Below are 23,712 nucleotides of genomic sequence, written 5' to 3' on the forward strand. Positions count from 1 at the left end.
TTTTCAAAGGAAGAAATCTAATCTAAAGTCATGAAAAAAAGCTCTAAATCAGAGGTGTCAAACATGGTCCAGCCTCTGAATATAGCTAGAACCAGACTGAAATGTAACTGGAAAATATTTAACAAAATAAAAATACAGGGGCAGCTAGGTGGCACAGTGGATAGAGCACTGGCCCTGGATTCAGGAGGACTTGAGTTCAAATCCGGCCTCAGACCCTTGACACTTACTAGCTGTGTGACCCTGGGCAAGTCACTTAACCCCCACTGTCTCACCTAAATAAATAAATAAAAATACAATAGAACACAGATAATGTCAATATGTGGTTTTCTAAATCAATATGCTACCCACAAAAATTCTTAATGTACAACTAGTTTAGTTTTTACTTGAGTTTGACATTAATACTCTAAATCACTAATAATTAGAGAAATGAAAGTTAAAGCAACTCTGAGGTTCCCCCTTACAACCATAAAATTTTCAAAGTTGGCAAAAAAGGAAAATTACAAATGCTGAAAGGGCTGTAAGAAAAAGGGCAAACTGACAAACTACTGGTGGAGCTGGGAACTGGTAAAGCCATTCTGCAAAGCAACTTGGAACTATGACCAAAATTGCATACCCCCTGATTCAGCCATACGCACTACTAGGCTTATATCCCAAAGAGATCAAAGAAAAAGGAAAAGTATTCTTACATACAAAAAATACTTATAGCAACTCTTTTTGTAGTGGCAAAAAAATCAGAAACTAAGGGTATATCCATCAACTGGAGAATGACTGAACAAATTATGGTACATGAATGTAATGAAAAACTACTGTGCAATAAGGAATAAGGAATGAGATGGTTTCAGAGAAACCCAGGAAGATTTGCATGAACTGATGCAAAGTGAGCTGAATCAGAATAATATATACTAAACCAAAATTGTAAAAAACAAACTAATTTTTTTGGGGGGGGGATTAGGTCTCCCCATCTCACCCAGGTTGGAAATGTAGCAGTCAATCACGGACTCAATCCCAATACTGCTCAGCACAGAAATTTCAAACTACCGTTTTTCTGAACGGGGTCAGTTCTTCTCTCCTTAGGCAACCTGGTGGCCATCCACCTCTGGGGGCTCACCATGTTGATGCCAGACTTACTACAGACACCTGATTAGATTTTGTCCTATTGCAACTCAGAAACTAAATTCAAGAAATCCACCAATCTTAGCCTCCCCCACCACAAAGACTACAAGCATAAGCCACTATGAATGGCAAAAATGAACACTCTTAAAAGACCTCAGAACTCTAATTAACACAATTCCAGAGGACCAATAGTGAGGAATGCTATCTACCTGCCTCCTGAGGGGAAGATGATGTACTAATATGTGGAATAAGATATACATTTTTTGACATGGCCAATGTGGAAATTGTTTTGCTTGACCATACTTATTCATTGCAAGGGTTTTGTTTTTCTTTTTTTTTTTGGGGGGGGGGGGGGGAGATGGGAAGAAGAAAAATATGCTTGACAATTTTCTTTTAATTTCTTAAAGGAGAAGGGGATAGATGCAAAAGATACAGTAGAAACAGAAACAAGATTTGGCCATTGCCAAATTGGCAAATGACAAAATAAATATTAGGAGTGAAGAGTTAAAGATGATACCAAGTATGCAAGATAAGTGACAAGAAAAGTGGTGATAGCCTAGACAGAAGTAAGCAAGTCTTGGAAGAAGGTGAGGTTTTGGGGAAAGATAATGAGTTGTATTTTGAACATGTATAGTCTGAGATGTAAGATATCCAGTATAAAAATTCAGTTAAGCCAAATTTGGTCATTGATTTTAAGGTGAAATAAAGGATAGACGTTTTGATTAAAGATGTAATACTCTGACAATTTCACCAGGATTCGGGGTAGGGGCAGCTAGGTGGCACAGTGGATAGAACACTGGCCCTGGAGTCAGGAGGACCTGAGTTCAAATCCGGCCTCAGACACTTGACACTTACTAGCTGTGTGACCCTGGACAAGTCACTTAATCCCAATTGCCTCACCCAAAAAAAAAAAAAAAGGATTGGGGGAAAAAGTTATGGAAGAATATTTTTCAACCACAAAAGCTGTCTCTATTCATTGCTTTCACTTCCTCTCCTCTCACTCCTCAACCTTTTAATGCTCATGCCTCCCTTCTGCGATCATCTACAGTTTATCCTGTATATATCTTGTTTGTACATTGTCTAACCCATCAGACTGTGAACTCTTTGATGTCAGGTACTGTTTTTTGCCTTTCTTTCTAACCTCAGTACTTAGCACAGTGCCTGGTACATAGTAGGAACTTAATAATTGCTTGCTGATTTGGCTTGACTTGTAATCTAGCTTCTGACCTCAACTGAAACTGCTCTCCAAAGTTACCAATGAGCCTTCAGTTGCCAAATCTGATGGCCTTTCCTCAGTGCTCATTCTTCTTGACCTCTCTGGCATGTGATACTCTTGATCACCCTTTCCTCCTGAATATTCTTTCGTCTCTTGGTTTTTCTGTCACTGCTCTCTCCTTGTTCTCCTCTTACCTTTCTGACTACTCCTTCTCAGTTTCCTTCACTGGTTCATGATCCCTACCACACTTCCCAAAGGCTCTGATTTGAGTCATCTTCCCTTCTGTCTCTACACTCTCCCTGGTGACAACCTTATCATTTCTCTGCAGATAATTTCTATATTTTTATACCTTGCCCCAATATCTCCCCTGAGCTTCAGTCCCATATCTCCAGCTATTGTATATTTGTCCAAACAGAAGGTCCTAGAGGCATCTCATATTCAACATATCTAAAACTCATTATTTTCTCCCCAAACTCATCCTCTTCTGAACATCCCTATTTCTGCCAAGAATACCACCATCCTTAGAATCAGTTTGGTTTACAACCTTGGTGGCATCTTCCACTATCACTCTCTCAACCTATACATGCTATCAGTTGCCAAATCAAACCATTTCTACCTCCATAACCTCTCTTATATCTGTCCCCTTCTGTCTAATTACATAGACCACCTTAGCTCAGGCTCCCATCACATCTTGCATCACATATTACAAAATCCTCCCAATTGGACTCCCTGAGTCTCTTCCCATTCCAATCCATCCTCCACACAGGTGCCAGAGTGATTTTCCTTAAACGTAGATCTTATCACCCTCCCCATCTCAATAAACTCTAGTTGTCCTCTATTGCCTCTAGAATAAAATATAAACTATTAGTTTACTTTGGAACCACTTTTAAAGACTTAACCTAGCCTCAACCTGTCTTTCCTATCTCACCATAGATTATCTCCCCTCCTTCACTCTGCAGTTCAACCTAAGTGGTCTCTCTTCTCACCCCCCCCCTTTCTTTGTACTCTCTTTCTCTCTTTCTCCTTCTATTCTGTCTTTCCTCTCCCCCAGATCACAAAGCACTCTCCAGCCACTGCTTATGCTCAGAATGTACTCTCTTCTCACTCTTACCTCAAACAATCTTTCCTCCTTCAAGACTCCGGTCAAGCACCATCTCCTCCAGAAAACCTTCCCCCACCTACAAGTGTCCTTACCAACCTACCTTATATTGATCCTTTTTTACATGCATCTATCCTGCATGTGCTTACATAGGTATTTGTTGATTCTCTCATTCAAATATGAACTCCTTAAGAGCAATAATGATATTCTTTATACTTGCATTTTCAGCCCCAGCCCAGTGCTTGGCAAATACTTAATAAGTTCTTATTGATTGACTGACGAACAAAAAGTCACAGGATCATAGGCTCAAAGCTTTAAAGCTTCGAGAGACCTCAAAGGTTTTCTAGTCCAACCCACTCATTAAACAGATAAGGAAATGGACTTGTCCAAGATCACAAAAAATAAGGAGCAGAACTAAAATTTAAAACCATATCTTCCCTTTCCAAATCCAGCATGCTTTCCACTATACCATCATTCCCTCAAATCCAGAAGAAACATTAAAAATTAAAGATAATGACATATAAGATTTTATTCATTCAAAATGTAAATTATAGTTTTTTAAACCACTGTCCCTAAAAACCTCAATTTTATAAAACAAGAAATGTTAAAGCCTGACTTAAACTTCTGAAAATCACTTTAAACATATAAAGGAAGCACTTACCAAAAGGGATTTTAAAAGTGAGAATAAGAATAAATTCTTTTATATCTACTAACAAAATATTCTTCTTATAATTGCTTCCAAAACTGTTAAGATGCTGAATTCTCTGGTAGACATATGAAACATAAAGATAACATTATGATTCCTATTTATCCTTGTACATTTTACTAACCCTCATAACTCCAAATCATCCTAAAAATGTTGCTATCTGACCATTCCTATTAGTACTGCTTTATGATCAATAATCTATTTCTGGTTCCTATACTCAAGCCAATACACTATTTCAGTATGCTGATGTCTAACTGCAGCATATGCTATCATACAACAGCATTTAAAAGATCACAGTGGGGAAAAATCTGAAAAAAAAAAATACTGTATTACAACCCAAAGAAAATATACTTTGGTCAACAAAAAACAGTACTAAAGAAAAAGTGCTGGAGAGCCAGGATGGCCGACTAGCAGGAAGAAGTACAGTCAAACTCTGCATCCCTCAACACCTCCAAAGAGATCTAGAAAACAGAACTAGACCAAATACTGATCAGAAAATCTAAGGGGAAAAAAAATCACAAGTCATTTTTCCAGTCCAACTTGGCACAGGGAGACAAAGAGGTCTGTGGACACTTAAGATAGTGTCTGGCCAGGAACTGCCCTGCAAAGCATTCCATCACAGGAAGAGTCTGTGCACGAGCGCAAGAAGGCATTCTACAAAGAGGGGTCCAAACTTGTACAGGGTAAAGGAATAGATACTAACTGGTAGTTCTGTTACTACTAAGTTTTGGGTCGCAGATCCAGGGCTGATGGAGGATGGGAACAATGCCTTGGGGTAGCTTTCTAAGGTGAGAAGAAATCTTGGGCCTGAGGCTGTATACCTCAAAGCCCATCCAGAACCAAGCATCATCTGCATGGTTCTGGCCTCAAGAGCTAAATTCCAGGCTACAGCCACGTCTAGAGACTCTAAGGTTTCAGTTCCAGCCTCCTGGAATCCTAGACCAAAAGGGATCCTGCAGTTCTGTCACTCTGACCAAGCAGAGCTTTCCAGCTGGCTGATAATGACTGAGTCCAGCAGGAATCTACTGGAACTACCACCAGAGCCCATCTACAGGTTTATTGCTCAGACCTAAATCCAGATCAGGAACTTACAAAGCTCAACCAGAGAGCAGAAATGAGACTTTGCCCTGGATCAGAATACTTTGGAAACACTGAAAACTTGCAAATGCCCCACCTAAGTTGTCCCTGAAATACTGAAATAACACAATGCCTATTTACTATAGAAAAAATTAGCCTTAGGACAAGCCCAAACATTCCCTCCAGAAGTATGCAAAGTTTGGCCCTAACATAAAGTCTGAAGTCAAAAGGTAGGCTGAAAGAATAAGCAAACAAGAAAGGAATACCATCATTTTAAAAAAGCTATCATGGTGACAGGGACACTCAAAGAAACAAAACCAGAAGAAAAGAATGTCCCCAAAATATCTACAAGTAAAGCCTCAAAAGAATGTACAGCTAGGGTACAAGTTCAACTAGGATTCCTGAAAAAGAGGAAGCAGGTTAAAAAAACGTGTTTTAGAAATGAAGTGAGGGGGCAGCTAGGTGGCACAGTGGATAAAGCACCAATCCTGGATTCAGGAGGACCTGAGTTCAAATTTGACCTCAGACACTTGACACTTACTAGCTGTGTGGCTCTGGGCAAGTCATTTAATCCTCATTGCCCTGCTTAAAAACAAAAAAATTTAAATGAGAACACTAAAGAAAAAAAATGGAAAAGAAATGAGAGTTATGGGAGAAAAAATAGGAAAGAGAATAGCTTGGCACAAGAGGTAGAAAACTTTACCTAAGCAATAAACTTTCTGAAAATTACAATGTACCAAAAAGAAGATAATAATTCCATAAGACAAGAAATATTCAAACAAATTCAAAAGATTGAAAGAAAAATACAAGAAAATGTAAGGTATCTCATATCAAAAAGTGACCTAGAAAATAGATTAAGTAGAGATAATTTAAGGATCACTAAACTACCTGAAAACCATGACAACCAAGAAAAAGGGAATAAACATCATACTTTCAAGAAATCATAAAAGAAAACTGCCCGGATCTCTTGGAACCAAATGGCAAAGTGGAAACTGAAAGAATCTATAGGTTGGGGCAGCTAGGTGGCGCAGTGGATAAAGCACCGGCCCTGGATTCAGGAGTACCTGGGTTCAAATCCGGCCTCAGACACTTGACACTTACTAGCTGTGTGACCCTGGGCAAGTCACTTAACCCCCATTGCCCCGCAAAAAAAAAAAAAAAAAAAAAAAGAATCTATAGGTTACCTCCTAAAAGCCCAAAGCAAAAACTCCCAGGAACATTACTGCCAACCAAAATCCAAACCTTCCAGGTCTGGAAGAAAAAATACTGCAACCACCTAGAAAGAAAAAATTCAAGTACGTATTGAGGAGCCACGGTAAAAAACAAATGCGATTTAGCAGTCACCATTATAAAAGAGAGCTCAGAATATGATATTCCAGAAAGTAAAGTACATGGGCTTATTATCAACATAACTTACCCAACAAAAACAAATATAATCTTAGAGGAGAAACAAATGAACCACTGATGAAAAAGGCTTCCTAGCATTCCTAATGAAGAGACTAAAGCTGCAAAAAAACTGAAGGACACAAACAAGAATCAAAAGAAACATAAAAAGGTAAATATGACAGAAAAGGAAGAAAGGAGATGGGAAGGATTTATTAAGCGCCTACTATGTGCCAGGTACTATGCTAATTACTTCACAGCTCCTCCACCTCCTAATATAGAGGTGATGGATTCAGAGTGCAGATTGAGATATATAGATATATGTGTGTATATATATATATATATATATATTTTTTTTTTTTTTTTGGATATGAACAATGTGGAAATTTGTTTTGCTTGACAATAGATGTTTGTGACATATACAGTCAATTTTTTTTTCCTTAGTTACTTTTCTTTCTTTCTCAACTAGGGGAAGGGAGGTAAAAGGGAGAGGACTTTTGTTGATTGGAAAAAAAAATTATTTAAAAAAAAAAAAGAAGAGGTGATATAACAAAGTGACTAGTCAGCTAAAATGTTATCATTTGTTGCCAAAGTTTTTCTGGTTTTCTGGGGGGCAATGGAGGTTAAGTGACTTGCCCAGGATCCCACAGCTAGTAAGTGTCAAGTGTCTGAGGCTGGATTTGAACTCAGGTCCTCCCGAATCCAGGGCCTGTGCTTTATCCACTGTGCCACCTAGCTGCCCCCTACCAAAGATTTTAAAACAAACTTTTAAAAGGAGGGAAAGGGGTACAGAGGGTGAGAGAGAAGAAATCATATTGAGCAATTATTTTAAATATCACTAAATTTGCTTGTCCAACTGGACTAAAATTTAATTAGATGTCAGGGCTCTTTCAAGAAGCTTAAGAAGAATTAAAATTCAAGTATCTAGTTAGGTCACAGATCACAGATTTGAAGTTGAATGGGACCTCAGAAGTCATTTAGTCAAATTCCCTAATATTACAAATGAGAAATCTGAGGCTTACAGAGTTTAAGTGACTAACAAGATCATGGAAGTTTTAAGTGCTGAGTTGGGATTTGAACTAAGGTCCTCAGAGTCCAAATTCAATACTCACTGCACCAAATGATGCTGCTTAAAAATGTATAAGTACTTGCAAGATTAGTTAATTTTCATATCTTTTTCTTCACCTTGAAATACATCTTTGCTAAAAAAGTCCTTGGACTAAATGTCCACTAGGGAGATACTAAGAAATTCCTCAACCTGGGTCATGTTTACATTTTGATTGTCAAATGTAGTTCTCAGTTTAAAAAGTCTCAGTACAATGAAGTTATTACTCCCATTTAGTAACTCGGATCCTTACTCGAATTCTACAAGTGTATGACTTGAATATTTCATTAATCTGATGACTAGGGCCCACATCACTAAATATTTTAATATGATAGGTCATATCAGGTCACAAGACCTCACAAATACTATTTCTCATAACAGAACTATGAACAGGATCCTGAGTTCATAAGTTCATAGCTGTTCCCTGCTGAGAGACATCAGTCTAAGTTGGTTGTTTTAAGTTAACCAAAAAGACTTACTAAAAGCAAGCTGTAATCACACACAGACAACAAGACAACAAAAAGCAATATATTAAAAATCTCAATGATAACTTTTCATAAATGTCATTTCAAACACGATTTAAAATAAGAAAACCATTCTTGTCTGTTCATTCAACCAGCATTTAATAAGCACCTACTCTATCCAAGTCACATTTGTGCAAGATATGTGCTCAATTATCATAGAATCATAGATTAGAAATGAACTGGGCCTTAACAATCATTTAGACCAATCCTCTCATCTTACAAAGAGAAACTAAGGCCCATATTTGGTGGAAATGGCTTGCCCTACGTGACACAGCAAGTTTATCAGAAAAGCTGGGGTAGGAAATAAATTAACCTATGAGATTTCACATAACATCAAGTCATAAAGAAACTTTTTCTCATACAAAGTGAGTCCAAGAGGAATATTAGCTTTCTAAATTTTTTAATGTGAAGTCTGAATCAGAAAAATCTATTGTGCCCTAATTCTACCATCCTAGAAAAGTTTATACGATAAACATTAATTTGGGCAATACTAATAAGCACTTACCATGTTCCACAAAAACATTGCAGTGTGGACCCCCATGCCTTGAAGATTCCTTCTTCCCTGCTCCTTTGATAAAGTGCAGGGCAGGCAAACTTGGTCTTCTCTGGTCCCCAAGGACTTTTCCAGGCTGCTGCCCCATAAAGGAATAATAGACAACCCTTTCCAGAAGAAGAGGGTTCCAGATCTTCCAGAATGGTTCAATAGCTTAGAATGACAATAGTATAATTTGGGTTTCACATTCCAGATAAATCACTTACTGACATCAATAACAAGAGAATTCTCACCAAATGTAGTGTAAAAAGGCTTCGAAGTCCACTCAGGTAAAGAGGAGTTCCAATTTAACAGTTTATCAGTTTGGTCAATACAACTATAATGCTATCAAAATGTCAAGTTCTTTGATTTAAATGTCTTTTACTTGTTGAATAGGAATTAGTTTCTTTCCAAAAGTGAAGCCATTTTAAAAAATATTCACAAGGACTTAAGTTTTCCCATTTTAACTTTTTCATCCCTCTTGACAGTCAGGTACTTGCATGGAGTATTATTTAAATCGAAAAGGGTCAGGTATGCCAGTGTCATTTTAGACTTCCAAACAAAGACAAAGTGTGGATGTTTCTGCGTCTTTGCTTATCAGAAAAAATCAGGAATGGTCTTTGACAGAAGGATCTGGATACGGGCTCTTAAACTTTTCCTGTGGAAGTCGCTCAAACCCTATCTTGGTTTCTTCATCTTTGACAAATTTCCTGCCAATCTGGCTGCTACTTCTCTCCGGAAAACTGAGCAGGGTCACCCAGACTTCACAAATAGATTTACACTAGCAGTCAGTCACTCAAGGAATGCATTGCCAGCAATTTCAAGTCAGCTTTTTTAAAGGGCCTGTGGAACCAACCCAGGCTTTTCCTTTGCATTGAAGTTTGCGGCTGTCTAGAGCCTAATAAGGCCTTAGGTGACATAGAAAAAGACTCAGGGCATTAGAGGCTGGCAAGGTTGGGGGGAGAGGGGAGGAAGGGAAGCAAGTGGATTCGGAAGAGTGTTTGAATGGGTGGCACCGGAGAGAAGCTGAACCCGGGGCAAAGGGGAAAACTTGGCAGCTTTTTGGGGAAGAGACAGAAGGTGGGGGGAAGGAGAAGGAGGGGGAGAAGTGAGTGGCAGAGTTGGGGAACCTTCGAAGAAAAGCAGTGGAACAGGGGAGTCTAGGGGTGCAGAGGAGTCAGCAGGGAAGGAAGAAGGCTGGTTCTCTCGCTCACGACGGTCTCCCACAGGGGAACTATCGGCGGAGGAGCTCCAGGCTCCGAGGGTGGGGGCACGACCGTGCTGGAGAGTCCCACCTCCCCCGGTACCCCAAAAGCAGGGGTCGGGAAGGAGTCACCGAGATGCCCGTGGGGCGGGGGGAGGGGAGGCGCTGCCCGGTCCTCGGGGTGAAGGGGGAAGGAACTCGGCCCGGAGACACCCGCTGCTCCCGACCCGGCGGTCCTTCCTCCCTTGGGTCTCCCACCCCAGCCAATGGTCAATCAGTCACATCCCCCGGAGCTCCCGAGCGTCCGCCCGCTCCCTCCCTGCCAACCTGCCTCCCCTTCTGCCTGCCTCTCTCTGTCTCTCCCCCTCCCAGCTGGGGCGCGGGGCTGCAGCGGCGGGGGCGGGGGCCGGGGGCCGGGGGTGCGCCTTAGCTGCTGATACACGGCCACCGGCTCCGGCGCTGCTGCTCAGGCAAAGACACCAACCCCCTCGGCCGCCATGATGGATTACAACCCGCTCCACAACGAGGTTCAACCCCGCCCCGGGCTCCCGCGCCCCGCCCCCTGGCCCCGCCCGCCGCTAGCACGTACGGTACGTAGCGGAAGCAGTGGAAGGAGGAGGATGAGAGACGAGTGGGTAGGGACGTACGCCCAAGGGAAGGTGTTTTGTGTTTTGTGTTTTTTTATAGGACGTTCTCCTTTTTATGAGTCAGCCGTATTTTCCAGTCCCAGTCCTGGCGTCTCGACGAGCCTAGACAGGAACAATTAAAAACAGCCCCCTTTTTTATTAGGGGTTTTTTTCAAGCAAGAAGGAAACACCCGCCTATTTTCATTGGTCTCCGATAAATCAGGTCGGGACAAAGCTTTCTTCTCCATTGGCCGGTGAGCCTGTTACTACTAAAGTTGCTAGCCAATCGCCTTGGGCACCGTCCTGAAGGCCGCTGGGAGTTGTAGTTATTCCTTGACTCACTCCAGTCCGCCAGGCCACTCTGAGACTTTGTACCCTCTTCTTCCAACCGGTTTTTCAATCCCTCCCTCCAGGGGTTCTGCGGGCGCCCAGGCCCCTTGGAGAGCAGGCACGAGTCTTCCCAGCTAGAGTGCCCTAACAGGCAGAGATCTAGAGCGAGACGTAAACTACGGACGGGATTTTCCCAGAGCTGGATTAGGGTTTCTTCCCTGAGATACCTTTAGGAGATCCACCTGTACCCCACCCCCATCCAACTAGCCATAGAGTAGTGTCTTCTTTTTCAGTCTTCGTTGCATCCTTCTCAAGAGTTAAAGCATTGGAGCTATGGAAGGAAAAATATAACTGGGAAATCTAATCTGTTTGTTGACCAAATAAGAAACACAGGCATGTATTGGAATTTCGCTTCCTTCCTTATTCACGGATGTTAGGGGGTTTATGCAACAAATATTAGAGCATCTGTTTATAAAGAGGTCATGCCAGAAGCTGTGGAAGATGTTAAGACAAGATCACCTAACTACTTCGTGACCTTATACATATCAGAAGGGAAAGAGGTGGGAGGTAATTTAGGATGAGGGGCTCATCCATTGTTTGGGTATGTTCAAAGGGTATGGCCCCCATCTCTAATCCAGACCTTTCAAACATATCATAAGAGGGATGATCTTTGCTCAAATTGTCCCCTGTGTCTTGTATGGTCTCTTCTCCTTTGCCTCTTGGAATTCCTACCTCACCACAAAGCCCAGCTTAAGTCTACTACCTCCTACAGGACTTTTCCTGATCTCCCCCATCTTTACTCTCCTATCCCCAAAAAGTTACTTTGTAATTATTTTATACATGTATCTATGTATGAATTGTATTCCATTAGTAGAATGCAAGTGCCAGGCATATAGTTGGCACTTGATAAATGATTATTGAAATGTCATTTCTTTCACAGGCCTGTTTCCCCATTTGTAAAACTAGTGGGTTGATCTAAATGTATCTCTTCAGGTCCCTTTCATGCTGCAAAACTCCTTCAGTTCAAAAAGTCTTAAGTTTCTCAAGGAGTTTACATGGGCCATGGGGAAGGAGAAGAATCACCTTCAACTCTAAACATGGGCACATCACAGGATTTATAGCTTGAAGGACACTTAGTCATCTAATCTACTCCCTTCCATATAGATGAAAAAATTGAGGCCTAAAGTTAGGAGACTCGCTCAAGGTCACACAGATAATAAAAAGGAGATCTGAGATTTGGGAGTCAGGTCTTCTGACTTCAGATCTACTACAGTACTTACTTAACTTCCCTTCAAATTCCATTTTACAAGTTGATCTGCTTAATTGGGTTTCTAGTTTTGCTAGCACAGAAGGTTCAATCCAAAACTTTTGGCTACATCTGGAGATTTTAATTTGTTTTTTAGACATGTTTTTTATTGTGGGTTTTGTTTTTGGTTTTTTGGTGAGGCAATTGGGGTTAAGTGACTTGCCCAGGGTCACACAGCTAGTAAGTGTTAAGTGTCTGAGGTGGGATTTGAACTCAGGTCCTCCTGACTCCAGGGCTGGTGCTCTATCCTGGAGATTTTAATTTTTAACAAAAACATAGCATGCACCCTACAAGACCAGAAACTTTTCAGAACTTGGCTCATAGATTCCATATTACTTAACACAAAACAGTTTTACAAGTGGCTCTTCCTGGTTCTCTTTCTACTTTCCTACTGGAGTAGGAGGTGAGGCCTCCTACTCCAGTATCTGACAGCATTGTCATGGATGACCAGCCGCACTTTGCACAGCAGCTCAACAAGAGGCAACAATGTTTAGTTATTTTACACTCCAGTTGTCTGGTTCATTAATGTGCAAATTCCTGTCCTCCAACAGATGTAATTCTCAGTTTCTCCCATTCACAGAAAAAGTGCTATTCTTTTCCATTTGTCACACTACTTAACGGTGTTGCATTAAAGCTAAAAACAAACCAAAAAACAAAAAACACCATAGCATGCAGTGGATAAAGCACTGGCCCTGGATTCAGGAGGACCTGAGTTCAAATCCAGCCTTAGACACTTGACACTTATTAGCTGTGTGACCTTGGGCAAGTCACTTAACCCTCATCGCCCCACCAAAAAAAAACCAAAAAGCATAGCATATAGTTTAAGAATGGTAAGTGCCTATGAAACAGAAAGACGGAGTTTTAGAATATATTCTGGGACAGGGCAACTAGGTGGCGCAGTGGATAAAGCACTGGCCCTGGATTCAGGAGGTCCTGAGTTCAAATCCAGCCTCAGACACTTGATACTTACTAGCTGTGTGACCTTGGGCAAGTTACTTAACCCTCATTCCCCTGCCCCCCCCCAAAAAAAGAATATATTCTGGGATGATGTAGAATGCAACTGAAAGGCAACCAATTTTTTCCCCAGGTATAGTTATCCCTTCTGCATCATGACTTTCCTCATCTCTTTTTCCATATATCTCAGGTCAGCATAGGAAATTAAATGGGAATTTTGGGGAGTTTTGCAGAAGCCACAGACAACAAAAGAAAACCAGCAGAGGACATAGAAAAAGTTTAGAAACTCAGAATTCATAAAATATATGTATAGTATTGTATAACCTAAATTTTATAATAAGGCATTCTAAACATCCCATTAAAAAAATTCAGACGTCTCTTGTACAAAGGGAGGGCCAAAAAATTTTACTTGGATTGTCCAGACCAAGGGGGTACTGCACCCCCAACTCCCATGATGTGGAAGGGATAACTGTATTTCTTATATTTCTCAACAAATCTGCACAATTGGACCTACCACATCAAATAACTCACTGCTCTCATGTTCCACCAACTATCTTGTTTCCTTCAATTGCTGTGGTTGAAAGAGCAAGTGGACTTGTAGTCGAAGATCTCAATAAAAATTCCAGTGCTGTGACTGTATAACCTTGGCCAAGTCACCTCACTGCAGTCAGCCTTGGTTTCCTTTTACCTAAAATGGAGTTAAGAATGTTTGTTCTTCAGTTTATGACCAAACAAGAGATAGGGAATATTATGAAATGCAAAATGGATGATTTAGATTACGTTAAATTAAAAAGGTTTTGTACAAACAGAAGCAATGCATCCAAAATTAGAAGGGATGCAGAAAGCTGGGAAACAATTTTTATGGCCAGTACTTCTGATAAAGGTCTCATTTCTAAAATATATAGGGAACTAAATCAAATTTATATGAATCCAAGTCATTCCCCAATTGAGAAATGGTCAAAGGATATGAACAGGCAGTTTTCTGATGAAGAAATCAAATTTATCTATTCCTATATGAAAAAATGCTCTAAATCACTATTGATTAGAGAGATGCAAATTAAAACTCTGAGGTACCACCTGATACCTATCAGATTGGCTAATATGACAAAAAAGGAAAATAATAAATGTTGGAGAAGCTATGGGAAAATTGGAACACTGATGCATTATTGGTGGAGCTGTGAAGTGATCCAACCATTCTGAAGAGTGATCTGGAATTATGCCCAAAGGGCTATAAAGTTGTGCATACCCTTTGACCCAGCAATACCACTTTTGGGTCTTTTTCCCAAAGAGATCATAAAAAAGGGAAAAGGACCCACATGTACAAAAATATTTATAGCTGCTTTTTTTGTGGTGGCAAGGAATTGGAAATTGAGGGGTTGCCCATCAGTTGGGGAATGGCTGAACAAGTTGTGGTAGATAAATGTAATGGAATTCTATTGTGCTGTAAGAAACAATGAGCAGGAAGAGTTCAGAGAAACCTGGAAGGACTTGCATGAACTGATGATGAGTGAGATGAGCAGAACCAGAAGAACACTGTACAGAGTATCATCAACATTGTGTGTTGATCTACTGTATAGACTAGATTCTTCTCACCAATGCAATGGTACAGGAGAATTTCCAGGGGACTCATCTCCAAATCCAGAAAAAAAAAAAAGAAAGAACTGTAGAGTATAGATGCTGATTGAACCATACTATTTCTTTTGTTTTTGGTGCTGTTGTTTTTCTATTTTGAGGCTTTTCCTCATTGCTCTGATTCTTCTCTTACAACATGACTAATGCAGAAATAAGTTTAATGTTATTATACATACACACACACACACACACATATATAAAACCTATATCAGATTACCTGCTGTCTAGGGGAGGGGGAAGGAGGGAGAAAAATCTGAAATTGGAAAGCTTGTATAAACAAATGTTGAGAACTATCTTTACATGTAACTGGGAAAAAATAAAATACTTTTATCAGACAAAAAAAACCAAATAAATGCTTAATACCCCCCCCAAAAAAAAAACACAACCAAGAATGTTTGTTCTTTATAACCTTGTGGGGAACTCTAACCCATTAGAGGCTCTAATTTACTCAGTTATTATTAAATCTTAAAGCCTATATAAAGTCAGTGATTGATATCAATTATGAAGTGCTAAGAAAAAACAGGTATATTATTCTATTATGACTATTACAGTCTAGTATTATAAATCACTAGCTCATAGATCCAAGCTACAGTGGCCTTCAGAGGTCATTTCATCCAACCCCCGATTAAAGATGAGGAAACCGCAGTCCAGAAAAAAGTGACTTGCAAAACATTTATCAAGATAGGAAGTGGGAGACCTGAGATTTAAACCCACATCCTCCAACTCCAAATCCAGTGGTCTTTTCACCACAGTCCTCTAGGCCTCTACAGCATGAGTAGTCTTGAATAACCCCTAAGGATTATCTAGAGGATGTCCTAACAACACAGCCCTCTGTAGTGTGGGCCCTCAAGATTGTTGTGGCAATAAGTGTTTTAGCATGCTGTTCTTCTGTACCACTTAAATGTGAATAGGAAGTTTACACACATAAAATATTTTTGATAGATAAGGAAATGATTCTGTGTTTTATTAGTATTATTACATTTGAGAGAAACTAAGGAACTATTTGGACACACAGCTTACCTAAGACTATGTGGTGTTATATAATCAGATCTTTCCCATTGAAAATTCTAAACTCTAACTTACCAGCTTTGCTTACTCTTTTAAAAATAATCCACATTTCTGCTTTCAGAAAAACCTGGAAAGACCTACATGAGCTGATGCAAAGTAAAATGTAATGTATACAAAATAACAGCAATATTGTAAGATGATCTGCGGTGAATGATTTGGTTATTTTTAGCAATGCAATGATCCAAGACAACTCTGAAGGTCTTATGAAAAATGCAGTCCATTTACAGAGAGAGAATTGATGGTATCTGAATACAAATTGAAGTATAATTTTTTGTTAGTTCCTTTATCTGAAGTTTTGTTTTTTGTCTGTTTTCTTTCACAACCTGGCTAATGTGGAAATGTTTTTCATGACTGGTCATCTATAGCTTATATTGAATTGCTTGAGTGTGGCGGCGGGGGCGGGGGGGAGAGGAAGAGAATTTGGAACACAAGGTTTTAAAAAATTGATGTCAAAATTTGTATTTTACTTGTGACTTGGGAAAACAAAATTCTAAATATTGAAAAAATAATAATCCACATTTCTCATTAACCCAAACATAGGTCTTTAGTCTAAAAAGGCGAGAAGCCTTTGAGTCATAGCTCAAGCTTCATCTCCCACATCTTCCTTTCTGGTCAAGTCTCCATCTTATCCTGTCCACCACAGTAATCTGTCTTTAGGCTGACCTTACTTCTACTTTGTTTCTCTTCATGCCTTAATCATTTCCTCTCTCAAATCCAGCATTTGCTTTGCAAGCCTTCTTCAATCTCTATTTTAGCAAAAAAATGTTGTCGCCAGGCCAGCTCTCTTTCCAATATGTACAACCAAACTGACCTCATTCCCTATAATCTACAGCAGTTCAAACTCAAATTCCATTTCAAAACCAGCCGTGGGTTTTTGTCTCTTCCAGATCCATTACCCTACATGCGCAGTTCAATCTCAACACTCGCTTAGTTGTAGCACTGTGGCTGCCTTGGAAGAGTTCTTCATTCCTGCAATACTCTCCCTTTTCCATTTTGTGACAACTTGGGCAACAGCTCTAGTTCTGGCTCTACCTCAAACTAGCCTCGTGACCTTCAAGAGGTCACATCCTCTCAGTTTCCTCCTTTATAAAAAGGAGAGATCTGGTTGTGAGAAACAAATGAGATAATGTATGTGAAAGGCCTTTTTAAACTAACAAAATGAGCTCTTAAGGTTTATAGAACATTTTCCTCACAACCACGGAAACTAAAGCTGAAAGATTTGGTAATTTGCCCAGGATCAGTTAGTAAGCATCAGAACTGAGATATAAACCTAGGTCTTGTGACCTCAAGTGCAGTATGTACATATAAATTGCATTTGATTCCCTGTCTTCCCCTCAATCTCCATTAGATCTGCTAACACTGATCTGTTACCATTTCCCCATTCCTTTGACTTAGTAATCATGTTGCCTTTTTCTAGTTTTAAGGGGGTCCAGGACCTAGGCAGGCAATAAAATTTCTTTAGTGAATTCATGTCAGCTCCTGGTTTTCTGGAGATGTAGTTGTTTGAGGAGGCTTTTTTTGTTGTTGTTTGTTTTTAAACTTTCTGTAAACCATTTAACAAGGCTGCTCTTGGAACTTCTCTCAACTAGCAAGCCTTTCCAGCTTATGCATCCTCTCCTCATTACAACCATCTGGCTCCGTCTACCTAATTCTCTTCCATTTCTATAATTGTAAGTAGAAAAGGCAGCCTACTCATTTGTTAAAGCTACTCACATAAAAGAATTAGAAGAGGGGCGGCTAGGTGGCGCAATGGATAAGCACCGGCCCTGAATTCAGGAGTACCTGAGTTCAAATCCGGCCTCAGACACTTGACACTTACTAGCTGTGTGACCCTGGGCAAGTCACTTAACCCCCATTGCCCTGCAAAAAAAAAAAGAAAAGAATTAGAAGACTATTAGAAGAATTTGAAGCATCCCTGCAAAAAAAGAAAAAGAAAAACACAGACCTGAGCAGATTATTTGCTTTCCAAATATTCAGACAACAAAAATACAAGAAAAGTAAACACATATAGCAACCAAGGAAGGCACAGGTAAAGAAATAAATTACCCTGGTGAGAGAGAGGAGAACTAAAATAAAAGAGAGGCACCAATGGAGTCAACAATAACAACAGCAACAAAATAGCCCCCAAAAAGAGAACATTAAGAGATGTACAAAACTACACAACGAAACAAGGGTGAAAATGGGAAGTCACATAGTAAGTGATGGTGACCGGGCCTGAAGCATCATGGACTAAACCTCAATATCACCATCTACAGGTAAGTCAATGTTCTTAAAGGCACATAAAAGGGGTAAAGGAGAAGATAAGGGGAATATTGTTGTGCTCTGATCAAGACAATCATAAACAATTAAAATAATTTCCATAGCCTCTCAGAAAGAAGAAGGCCTACATGGGTGAGGAGGCAAAGAGAGGTATTGAACCTGGGGGGGTGGGAGTGGGAGGATGGAGGCAATGTTGTTTTGGTGATTGGAGGGAGGTCCCACTGAAGAATACACCCAAAGGGGAGTTTTATATAACAGGAGATAGAAATCTTCTGATAGATATAATTTGCAGGGCTTTGGTGCTTGGAGAGATCATTCATCCTGCCTCAGGAAAGGGGGAATCTGAGCTCCAGGGGACAACTGACACCCAGAAGAGTGAGAGGGTGAGGAGCCACAGAGATTTCATAGCAAATGGGGAAAAAAATTGTGAAGGACAAAGGGTAGTAATAAGCTGAACAATCAGGGTCATGAAAATTACTACCATGGTGCAATGCTTTTATCACCTGCAGGAACTGGTATTGCTGAGAATGAGGCACAACAGAAGAGGTGTCAAGATCAACAAGGTAATAACATAGAAACAGCTTGGATGAGGAATAGAGACTAAAGTTCTATTAAATCAATATAAAGGCTATGAATCAAATAAATAAACATTTAGAACAAACAGAAATGCAAAAGAACTAAAGAAGGGAAAAGGGAAAAATTTTTCCTTAGAAAAGGGCATAGAAATTGAAATTTTAAAACAAACAAGTTGAAGGAGAGGAGATAAAGGGGGATTTTACTTAGCTATTTATTTGAAAGGATAAAAGGTGGAAGAATTAGAAAAATAGGTAAAAGGAAGAAAAAGGAACTAATATTTAAGGTAAAAATCCAAAATTAGGGAAAGGGGTAACAAATGGGAGGGCAGAGGGGTGACAAAAGGGTGAAGGAAAAGCTGACAGAAGTAGGGTTCCCTTAAAGTAGATTAAGTTAAAATAACTTGAGACAAAATATTGTCCTTACAGAGGAAGAGGAAAAAAATCCTAACCAAAAATACCCAAAAAACAAAAACAAAAACCCCAACAGACAAATAGAGGAAAATATAAACCTCTTGTAACTTTAAATGGATGGATTAAACAATCCAATAAAATGGAAAAATGACAGGTTGGATGAGAAAACAAACGCTCACAATCTGTTGCTTAAGGAAATACATCTTTAAAAATTAAGACATACATAGAAAAAAATGAGGGGCTGAAATAAAATTAACTGCATCAGCAGAATCTACAAAAGTAGGATTTGTAATCCCTATCTGTAAGGCAAAGCAAAAACAAACATTCAAAGCTTAAAGGGGAATAAACAAGGAAGCTAAAAATATGAATATGGAGATGCATGGAAAGATCTATTTGAACTGATGCAGACTCAAGTAAACAGAGCCAAGAAAACTATACACAATGACTTCAAGAATTTAAATAGCAATAATCACAAAAAAAGTGAATGTTGCAAACTTACAAGAACAAGCATGATTCCAAACAAGATATTCAAAGATTCCCCCCACCCCTCATCTTATCCTATTACAGAGTTAGTTTCTCTTGCTGACATCAACAGCATACGTCACTCAGGGCAGGCCAGGTGTGACCCATTCCAATCAGTCTGCCAAATTCCATTATTTTACCACAAAAATCCTCCAAAAAGGGGGGGGGGATGTAATATGATGTATATATCAAGTTTAAATATGAGCTATATATTTTTTTGTTTTGTTTTTTGGGGTTTTTTTAGTGAGGCAATTGGGGTTAAGTGACTTGCCCAGGGTCACACAGCTAAGTGTTAAGTGTCTGAGGCCGAATTTGAACTCAGGCACTCCTGACTTCAGGACCAGTGCTCTATCTACTGCGCCATCTAGCTGCCCCAATATGAGATATATTTTGAAGAACTCTCACTGTTTAATTTGATCATTGACTGAGGATTAGTGAAAATCCAGCAGTTCAACAGCTAAAGTAAAAGAGTCCAGAGACAACCAGAGTCCAGATATAACCAGAATCCAGACCAGAGACCAGTTTCCCTGATGACATCTCAACACTCAAGGAAGACAAGATTTCAAAGATTTTAAATGAAAAGTTTTGGTTTGTTTTTCCTTCTGTTATTATATACACCATTTGTAATATGTATTCTCTGCAGAGGCCCTCCCTCTGTAGACAGTGTCAAAGCACAGGTTCATGCCCTTCTGGACAAAATTTCCCCTTTGTTCCTTTTCTGTATTAACATATTGTTTGTTAGCATAGGGTATTATATTCTGTTATTTTTTACTGTTTCATCAAGGAAACACTCCATGTTCCTCGAAGAAACAAAGGGGGGGAATATGGTAAAATAATGGAATTTGGCAGACTGATTGGAATGGGTCACACCTGGCCTGCCCTGAGTGACATATGCTGTTGATGTCAGCAGGAGAACCCACTCTCCACAGGCAGTGTGAAGGACCTCCCCTTTTGGGGGAGGGAGAATAAACGCTCAATTTCTAGTTGGGTGAGCTGGCGGGAACAGACAAGAGGTTTTCTTGGCAGTTTCTCCTGTGGACCCTGGCTACATAGCTGTTTCCCATTGAAGCTAGGGACCCCAGGTGGTGAGTTAATAAGCCAGGCTCTTTTGGAATTAGTTGAGCTGGAATCGAGTTGGGGGATTGTATAGGCTTTTTGTTAGAGCTAGGGGGATTATCCATTTTTCTTTTTCTCTATTCCCTTGTCTTTGACTTTAAATTTCAACTTTGCTGTGTATTTTATTCCCATTAATAAAACCTGATTTGTTTGTGGAAAAGAGGCTATAAAGCTCCCTTCTTATTGGCCTGGGAGAAATATCCAAAAAAGCAGTTCAATGGGGAGTGAGTTTCAGACCTAGCAGTCCCTCATTATTTTCTGAACCCCAATATTGTGGCAAGCCACCTAATTAACTCTCTACATATTAAATTTGGCCCCCACAGTTTGTTGAATATATGTTCAGACTTTTGCAATGTATTGATGTTTTATTGATTTCTTTCCTTTTTATTCTTTTAAACATATTTGTTTTATGGAATGGCTGTCTGGGAGGAAAAGTGTGTGATATACAAGGAAAAATTTGGTGTTTTTAAGAAACAACAAAAGACACTAATAAAAATTTATTTTAAAAAAGATACACAGAAGAAAGTTCAGAAAGGGCATGAACCAGTAGGGCAGTAGTATTGGTAATGTGTTCAATTTAATATATACTTTTCGAAAAAGCTATACAAAGTACACAAATTGGATGTACAGATCTTTTCTATTCCTCTTTGCATACAGAATGTTCACTTTTATTGATATTTGTCAAATTCAAAATAAAAAAAGAAAACTGAATTTTTTAAAATGCTAAAAAAACCCAATATATAGAATTTCTCCAGTAAAGCATTTAGCAATTTGATTCACTGAACTATGTCACCCTCTTGTGGCCACAGACAATAACTAAATTATAAAACCATTACAGTATAATGATTCAGTAACAAATTAAATAAGACCAACTGCCATTCTCCAAATGAATATCTGGGCAAAGGACTTGTGCAATTCCCAAAAGAAGAATTTCAACTAACAAAAATAACACAAAAGACTGTTCCAGACCACTAATAAGAAAAATGTGAATTAAAACAATTCTGAGGTAAAGATAAAAATGAGAATAATAAACCACTAGTGAAGATGTGAACTAGTCCAACTGTTCTGGAAAGCAATTTGGAATTATGCTAAAAAAGCAACAAAAATGTCCATACCTTTTGACTCAGAGATCCCACTTCTAGGCACGTAAATACCCCAAGATTAGACAAAAAAGGTCCCATATACATCAAAATATTCAAAGCAGTATTTTTGTTGTCTGTGTGTGTGTATGTGTAAAATTCTACTTACACAGAGCAGTACAGTAAATATAGTATTCACAAAACAAAACTTGCCTCACTCACTAAAAATACATCAGACCCTTACAAAGAATTTACAAAGAATTCAACAAAAAATGGCTGCTCTTATTGAAGGGAAACTGCATGTTCAAATCTTAAATGTTGAATGAGCTACAAATTCCCAAAAGCAAATACTGTGTTGTGAACAAAAAAAGCTTGAGAACCACTGGGGTACAGGAATGTAATGGAAAGACAAGAACTAATAAAGTAAAGAAAGCAGAACCAAGAAAATAATATACAGAACTACAATGGAAAGAACAAAAGGACAAAACATATAGTCTGTAATTATAACAAAACTTTGACTTAAGAAGAGCTGAAAAGATACAACTTGCCAGCTTCTTTGCAGAAATGGGAGCCGTGAGCATAGAACACTGTATATAATGTTAGACTCAGTTGATCAGTTAGCTTTGCTAACCTGCCTTTTTTTCCCATTTCTTTTTCATTCTCTAGGACAAGAGAATGAAATCAGGAGTGGGGAGGAGAGGGATATATTCAGTACCGAATATAACCCAAAAGAAAATGTCAATAAAAAAACTTAACTGCTACTATTTCTACACAATAGTCAACTAAACTTTATTTGGCACATCACAAAGGATTCAAGTCCTGCCTCTGCCAGAGACTAGCCATATGACCATGGACAAGTAAATTAATTTCTTAGTAAGCAACTCTCTTAAGACTTAAGTAATCTTGCAAATCTGCATCTATAAAGGGAGTTTGTTTTGTGAAGCGAGTTTCCATATCAGAAGCTCTCTCTACTAATAAGATCTCAGGGCTGAACAAAAAATTTTTCAATATTTATTAAACACCTATGTGTACACAGCAACGTAACATGGTCCCTGCTCTCAAGGGGCTTATGATCTGATCCCAAACCAAGCCCCTCAATCAGTCATCTGAGACCACAGGCAAGCTTCCACTTCTGCCCTTTCATTTCTCTCAAAGTTTGATGAACTAGAAAATTATTCTTTAAAAATACAGAGAACTATTAAATACGAGTTGAAACAGAGCTAAATAAATCGTTTCATTCTGTAGAATCACTCAAAATAAAATGAGTGACAAAAACTGGGGACAGGAGTGACACCTTTGAGGTAATGGTGAACTATATAAGGAAAACTAATGTGTCATTCCAGGAAAATTTATCCAATATATATTCAAGCCTTATCAAATTCAGTGTGGAAAAATATAATGCCAAAGCTCAAGTAAAAAGCTACTTTGACTATTGCACTTTTCTTTCAAATTATTTGGATGGGGTGTGATGCAATGCATCTGTCAGCAGCCACCCTTCACTCAAATCAGCCCCCAACAGTGTCACAGAAGAAAAAAAAAAAACACCAAAAAACCCACCAAATTCCACCAGTGCACCAAGACAATACAGGTATAATATGTACAACAGTATTAAGGTAACTTTTAAAAACTGTCTTTCAACAACCTTCACAAAACCACATAAAAATACTGCATAAAGAATGCCCATGTCCCCAAAAAGACCGTGCCAAAATCACTCTAGAGCCTCATTTCAGAGCCCCATTTCATTCTTCTTTATCAAAGCAAAAAGATTCGATTCATCCATCCTAACATCAGTCCAAGGTGACTTTTAATTCAATGATGACAATTCAACTACCCTTCAGGGATCTGTATAAAGAATATCTTTTTTGGCAGAACTAA

General features: G+C 39.1%; 1 protein-coding gene across 1 annotated transcript in view; it reads right to left on the reverse strand.

Moving 5' to 3' along the window:
- The window catches only part of ABL1 (ABL proto-oncogene 1, non-receptor tyrosine kinase), a 208,311-nt gene extending 197,972 nt beyond the window's left edge, over nt 1-10,339 (reverse strand). The window contains exon 1 of the mRNA XM_043989353.1: nt 8,729-10,339. Within this exon, the coding sequence (XP_043845288.1) occupies nt 8,729-8,864 (136 nt within the window). The 5' untranslated portion in view covers nt 8,865-10,339. The remainder of the gene's footprint in view (nt 1-8,728) is intronic.
- Between the last annotated feature and the right edge of the window lie 13,373 nt (nt 10,340-23,712).

Source organism: Dromiciops gliroides, chromosome 2 (assembly GCF_019393635.1).
Source record: "Dromiciops gliroides isolate mDroGli1 chromosome 2, mDroGli1.pri, whole genome shotgun sequence".
In the NCBI taxonomy this organism is placed as follows: Eukaryota; Metazoa; Chordata; class Mammalia; order Microbiotheria; family Microbiotheriidae; genus Dromiciops; species Dromiciops gliroides.